Source organism: Cyanistes caeruleus, unplaced genomic scaffold (genome assembly GCF_971803275.1).
Source record: "Cyanistes caeruleus unplaced genomic scaffold, bCyaCae1.hap1.1 HAP1_SCAFFOLD_284, whole genome shotgun sequence".
Lineage (NCBI taxonomy): Eukaryota > Metazoa > Chordata > Aves > Passeriformes > Paridae > Cyanistes > Cyanistes caeruleus.
Window position 1 is genome coordinate 15,754 of NW_028256058.1, and position 6,798 is coordinate 22,551.

Sequence of the window (6,798 nt, forward strand, 5' to 3'; positions counted from 1 at the left end):
ATAAATATTAGTAAAAAACTGTCATTCCTATCCCCAGATCTCTGCCTGAGAGCCCCTTGATTTCAAGATTATCATAATTCGGAGGGAGGGGGGTCTACATTTTTCATTCCAAGGGAGGCTCCTGCCCTCCCTAGCAGACACCTGTCTCTCAACACCGAGACATTTCCATGAGTAAATTTTACAAAGTTTTCAATAAAATTCTTATTGATAAATTTGGCTCCATTTCATTTCTAACAAGCTGTTCCTAAAGATCCCGTCAGGCTGTCTTAGACACTTTGGGCAAGGGATTCCTTCCAAGCTGGGCCACTTGGGGGGGGATGGGGGCGGCCCCAGGGCGGAGGGCAGGGTGTGCAAGGCCCCTTTGTGACACGCTGCAGCACGGTCACCGTGGGATGGTGGCAACGGGAGCAGATGTCAAAGGGCCCTTTGTGACACGTGCTGCCATAGGAGCTGGCGGTGACAGGGCAACGCCACAGTGCTCGGTGCACGCGACGGGTCAGGACGCGCCAGAGCGGTGCTGTGAGGAGCCCCCGCACAGCGCACTCCTTTGTGTCGGACCTGGAGCTTTTCTGAAGCACTATTACTACAGGTGACCTCGAGGCCAGACCACAGGTCTTGCTGACCTGTGGCCTTCCCGAGACTTCCTTCTTAAGGTTCTCTTGAGGGCAGACCGTGGGACTTGGTGACCCGGAGCTTTTCCGACGTGTCGCCCATCCCTGCAGTCTCTGCCCTTGAGACCAGACCACAATCCCTGTCGAGGAGCCTCCTGTCCTTGTGGCAGGAGCCCTCAAGACCCAAGTGCAGGACTCGCTGTCTTGCAATCTTGCCAGGACTTGAGTCTTGCAGGTGCCTTCCAGGCACGACTGCAGGACTTGTTGACTCCGAGCTTTTCCGAGCCATCTCTCCTGCAAGCAGCCATAAATCCAGTCACTGCCATGGAGCAGCGACCCCCAAGAGTGCCCAAGTTGGCCTGGCTTGAGGAGGAGGAAGAAGAAGGCTCTGGAGCTGTCCTGGCACAGGAGTCTGAAGAGGTGCAGGAGTTCCAGGCACCACAGGAGGGTGAGTTGCAGAGCTCGGCCTTAGGGCCAGTGCCTGTTGCCAGCTTGGCCCCATCCCATTCCATGCCATGCCATCCCCTGGTGCTGTTCCTATGGAAAGGATTGGAGAGTCTGGAAGAAGATTTGGAGCAGCGACCCCCAAGAGTGCCCAAGCTGGCCTGGGTGGAGGAGGAAGAGGAAGAAGAGGAAGAAGGCCCTGGAGCTGCCCCAGCACCAGAGACCGAAGAGGTGCAGCAGTTGCAGCCACTGGAGGAGGGTGAGTGGCAGAGCTGGGCCACAGGGCTGGTGCCTGCGGCCATCTTGGCCCCATCCCATCCCATTGCATCCCATCTCATCCCATCCCACACTGTCCTGTGGACACACACCCATGGACAGCACAAAAAAGGGGCTGGGGCTGCCCCCACAGCAGTGGCCGTGCTGCATCCCCTGGGGCATCCCGGGACTGTCCCTGCCTGGGGAACGCAGGGCTGGGCTGTGCTCTCCGGCCTCTCCCGCAGCCCCTCAGCTCTGGCTGCTCTTTGCCAGATGCAGCCATGGACGGCACACAAGAGCAGGACACCGCCCGTGGCCGCTTCCGCAGAGCAGCGCAGGTACCTGCAGCCATCCCCACCTGTGCTGGGCCTGCTGGCACTGCTCAGCCCAGCACCGCACTTGGAGCACTCCATGCAACTTCCCTGCCTTCCTGCCCTTCTCCTACAGTTTCTTTACCAATACATCAAGAGAATTGGCAAGGAAGACACCAGACCTATGGACACTGAGGTCAAGACATCCTCAGAGGTCTTGGTAGAACAGAGCAGCGCTGCCCAGCTGGATCTGCTTGTAGAGACGGCTCTTTTCAATCCAGAGCAAGTAAGCAGCCTGTGGCCAGCCTTTGATCCTCCAGCAATTGCTTGGCTTTCCCAAGCCACGCCTGCTGCTCACTTGGAGCTTTTGAGCCCATGGCAGCGTGCTGGAAGAGAAGCACTTGTCTGGGGAAGAAGCTGGGCACATTGCTGACTCCCTCTGCTAGCATTCCAAGTCTCCCTCTGCCTTCTCCAGGTGCCCGGTGTGGTGAGGTACATCCACCAGTGGCTCATGGCCAATGAGGCTGCTGAGCACAGGATGGACTGGGCCCTGATGCAAGTGGCCGAGGCAGAGCCCGATGATGTGGCCATCACTCTCCTGCGGGTGGCCCCAACGTGTGACAGGTATGGGGCCCAGCTGCCCCGAGGCCTCAGGGCTCCCCAGCCCATCACCCTGTACAGCCCGGCCCTGGGCTGTGAGCAACACAGACTTGCAGGGCCCTCTGGCTGCTCCCTTTGCCAGCCCTGCTACAAAGTCGGCCCCCGAGCCCGCTGCCGTGCTGCCAGCCTGCCCCTCAGGGGCCTGTCCCCACAGGGCTGGGCTGCCTGGCTGCTGCTGCCGCTCAGGGCCAGTGGGCACAGGCAGAGCTGGCGGCCAGCTCAGCTCCCCGCTGCTGCCCAGCCCACGGTGCTGTGTCTGACCCCGCAGAGCTGCTATGGCCATGTGGACGACCATCTTGCTCTCGCCCTGGATTTCAGAGGAAGTGACACCGCTCCTCATCAATGTGGTGGGGAGCTGGCCGCAGAAAAACCTGGGCACCTCTGATGGGGACAAGACGGCTGTCTTTTCCCTGACTGTGAGTTTCTGGAGCTGGCCTTTGCTCACCGCAAGGCCGGCCGCCTCTCCAGCAGCTCTGTTGCCTCCTTCCCCCACTGCATCTCCCTGCTTCAGGCACTGGCCACAAACCTGGCCTAGGGGCAGCTTCAGGGCCACCAGGCCCGCTGCTCCCCCTGCGTCTGCCCCGGCCTCTCCCTGCCACGCTCAGGCCCTGCCACACGGACGCCCCGGCACTGAGCGCTGTCTCGGGCTGCTTTGTCCTCTGCAGGCAACTCTGGTGATGTGGAAGATCCTCCAGGGGCCCTGTTGCCCACAGATCCTCACAGTCTATTTCCCCCGCCTCTTTGTGCATCTCCTCTTCCAAACATACTTCAGTACTTTGTATATGACAGAGGACGTCCATACCTTCTGGAAGGAATGCCAGGAGCAACACGGCCTCTCCACCAGCCCCAACAGGTGCTCCATGCCACTCCTCCTGTCCCTGCCACTTCCCCAGCCTCGGAGCCAGCGCTCCCAGCGTCACCTGGGCTTTGCTGTGCACACAGGTTTGCAGTGCAGACCCTGAAGGCCCTGCTCTGCAGTCTCCACTTGGAGCATGTGGTGGTGGCAATGGAACGCAAGCGTGGCTGGGACACGCTGCTCTGTGCTGACACCCACCACTATGCCGTGGGTCTGCTGGCCAGGTGAGCCCCCCTTCTCCCCACTGCCTCTGACATTTGTGCCCCCTGCCCGGGATGCCCCCCACAGTCCCCGTGGCCATGGGCCTGAGGGCCTCGTCACCGAGGGATGGCCAAGGAGACTGCAAAAGGCTGCGAGAGGAACCTGTCCAGGAGCAGCCACATCTCAAGGGCCCAAATCGCCTCACAGGGTGCTGGGGCAATAGGACAACTGTGTCCATCAGTCCTGGGAGAGGTTTCTCGCACCCTTGCTGAGACTCTTTCTGCCATTTTCCGCCTTCCAGGGTAATGCGCCGTGCATCCATCCACTTGTGCAAAAGCATCTTAAGCTACCTGCTTGAGGTGCTCAGCAAACCGTTGCCACTCTGGGATGTCTCTGCCATGGCATTCCTTGTGGAGGTGAGCCTGATGGCCAGCACTACCTCGCTCAGCTCCCTGCCAGCCCTGTCCCCTGGCATAGCCACAGCTGCCTGGGACGGCACCTGCGCCCTGTGCTGCTGCCTGAACCCAGCCCTGCGCACTTCCAGGCTCCTGCCGGCCGGCTCCCCTCTCACTGCCCTGTGCCTTTCAGCTCCTAGATTGCCTGGACTTGAGTGACTGTGGTGACAGCCTAATGGATATCTTGTATAAGTACCTGTGGTACAATTCCACAGAGATGCATCACCAGGTTCTCAGGGCTCTCCTCCTGCTAAAGGACCATCCCTCCATGGTGAGAAGGGGGCAGCAGCTGAAGCCGTGTGGGCAGCATGAGGCTGGGCAATGCTGTCACTTGGCCTTGGCTGGCCTTTGCCTTGGGCACTGAGGCAGCTCCTCCCAGCTCTCCTGCCTCCTGCTTCAGCTGCCCGAGTGCTTTGGGACAGCCCTTTGGCCTCTGGGCCCTGCGGCAGCTGCCCGGGCTTTCACACACTTGTGTTCTGCACAGGCCGAAAGAATGCAGAGCCTGACAGGAAGACTAGTGCACCTCCTGTGGGACTTGGACAGTGACGTGGCCAGGATGAGCACTGCTCTTCTGAGCCATATTTTCCTGAAAGAAGACACCCCAATATCCTGGCGCAGGGCCCTGCAGCTGGCTGAGCCGCTCCTGAAACTCCTGGACAATGTAAGGCTCTGTGCCCCAGCCACAGCCACTGCCTGCTGCCCGGACACTTTGTGCCCTGTGCATTTGCAGGCCGGCGCCGATGTGGGCCATAAGAAGCCAATGATAAGGTCATTTTTCCTTCCTTCCTTTCATACAGCCTGATAGCCACGTGCAGCTGCTCTCCATGTCTCTCCTTCGAAGAGTGATGTCTTCGGCAGAAGAAGAAGGAAGAAAGCCCCTGAAGGAACGAGTGTACCAGAGCCTGCTCCCACTCTTTTTCCACTGCCAAGATGAGAATCGGCATGTGGCAGAGGTGAGGACTCCTGGGCTGCTGCTGCGCCTTGGCAGGGGGCTCAGCTGCCTCCTGCCCTGACGCAGGCTTGCAGGCTGCAGCCTCCTCCAGCCCTTGGCACTGGGACACTCCTGTGCCCTGCCTTGTGGGGCCATTTGCGGCTCTGCTGCTCCCCAGGCCTCTCGGACAACGCTCTTTCGCGCGGCTGGCTTTCTGAAGAGGACAGACCTGGAAAAAGCTGTCAGGAAGGAGAAGCTGTGGAAGTTTGCCAAGCTCGTGGTAAGGACAGCCTGGAAGTCCCAGCCTCAAGCTACAGAAGCCCCCTGGCCCCGGTGCTCGGTGTGTGGGGCTGGCAGCTGTGCCCCTGCCCACTGCTGCAGCCGGGGGCCGCACGGCTTCTTCTCCAGCCGCCTGTGGCCCCGAACCGGGTGCCGATGGAGCCCCAGCCCAGCGGGGCTGCGGGCCGGGCCGGCACCGCGGCTCCCCGGGCAGCAGCCGGCCCTCTGCCCCCTCCAGAGCCCGGCGCCAGCGGCTGCTGGCCGGGCCTCAGGGCTGGCCGGGCACGGGAGGCCGGGGCTGGCCGCAGGCAGCAGCGCCCGGCCGAGGGGCAGAGCCCGCGCCAACCCTTCCCTCCTGCCGCTCTCTCCAGTTGGCAGACCACAGGATCCCCTTGGCCGAGCACCTGCGCCGGGCCCTGCAGTACCTGCAGGACCCACAGGAGACCCTGCGAGCGGCGGCCATCAGGGTCATCGGTGAGTCTCGAGCCCGGGCTCCCTCCCCGCCCCGCCGCAGCGGCACCCGGGCCCGGCGCCCTGGAGCCCCGGCTGCCCTCGGGGCTGCTGCTGCCGGCCTCTGGCAGCCGTGCCCTTGGGCTGAGTCAGGATGCGGCAAGGGCCCGGGCTGAGCCCTGCCGGGGCAGGAGGCCGTGTGGCCACAGGGCTGGCAGCGCCGCTGGCAGGGAGCTGTGCTGCTGGGACCCTGACAGGCTCTGTGTTCTCAGGGATGGCCGGGGAGCAGCTGAGGGGGCAGCACGCAGAGCTCCAGGTGTTGTGCAGAGGTGAGCCAGGGCAGCGGGCTGACAGCAGTGGCTGTCGGGGGCAGCTGCAAGCCCTGGCCTGGCTGTGGAGGGCTCTGCTCCCTGTCCCGATGAGGGACGGTGTGGGCAGAGCACAGTGAGATTTCAGGGCCACGTGGGGCATTTGTGGCCAGCAGCTTCGGGCTGACCCCCTTGGTCCCTGCTCCCTCCTGGCCAAGGCAAGAGCTGGCTGGCATGGCCCTGGCAGGGGGCTCTCGCTGGGCCCCCGCAGCTCTGGGATCTGACCGTGTCTCTGTTCGTCTCTCTTGCAGCCCTCGAACGCCTGACGGAGGACAGAAGCGGTGCCGTGTCAGACCTGGCACTTGAGACGCTGTATGTCCTCCGGGCCATCCAGAGTGCCCGATATTCCATCCTGCAGAGGATGCAAGACCAAATCCTCAGGGCATGGAGGACACGGCCTCGTCTGTCGGGCCTGGGCTGGCTGCGCTGCTGGAGATGTGCTCAAGGCTGATATGGGACGTTCTGTTTGCTGGGGCCACCTGGGCCAGCCGGGAGTTTTTATTTCATAAGGATTGTTTTCTTCTATTTTTTTCTTTTTAGTATGTAAATAATATAGGATATGTTAGGGCTGAGAGGCTCTATCTTCTGGGGCCACATGGGCCATCTGTTATTTTTTTTTTCATAGAGATTATTCTTTTCTTCGTTTCGTTTCCATCTAGTATGTAAATAATATAGGATATGTTATAAACCACAAGAGTCCCAAGACCTTTCTTTTGCTGCCCAGGTTGTGTGGGGCATAGGGGAAGAGAGGGAAAAGGGTTCTTGTGCTCAGCAACCTGCCGGGGCATGCGGTGGTGCAGGGGAAATGGCCAGAAGCCCCTTGGCCTTTGGTGGTTGTGCTGAAGGCGCAAGCCCTGTGGCAGGCAGGAAGCGCCATCTGTGTCCTGCTTCCCGTGTGTTGCTGCCGTGATGGCTGAGGAGCTGCTGGAGCTCCTGTGGGGCTGCGGCGCTGCTGCCGGGCCAGGCTGGGGGAGCCC

General features: G+C 61.3%; 1 protein-coding gene across 1 annotated transcript; it reads left to right on the forward strand.

Moving 5' to 3' along the window:
• Window positions 1–428: 428 nt before the first annotated feature.
• On the forward strand, window positions 429–6,512 carry LOC147645457 (maestro heat-like repeat-containing protein family member 7). The gene is made up of 16 exons (XM_086874599.1): window positions 429–1,059; window positions 1,159–1,314; window positions 1,584–1,648; window positions 1,758–1,907; window positions 2,097–2,245; window positions 2,550–2,697; window positions 2,947–3,134; window positions 3,224–3,361; window positions 3,640–3,754; window positions 3,927–4,064; window positions 4,278–4,454; window positions 4,591–4,746; window positions 4,903–5,004; window positions 5,375–5,477; window positions 5,726–5,782; window positions 6,073–6,512. Exons 1-16 carry the CDS (start codon window positions 936–938, stop codon window positions 6,270–6,272), a joined length of 2,166 nt encoding a protein of 721 aa, XP_086730725.1. The 5' UTR covers window positions 429–935; the 3' UTR covers window positions 6,273–6,512.
• The last annotated feature ends 286 nt before the right edge of the window (window positions 6,513–6,798 follow it).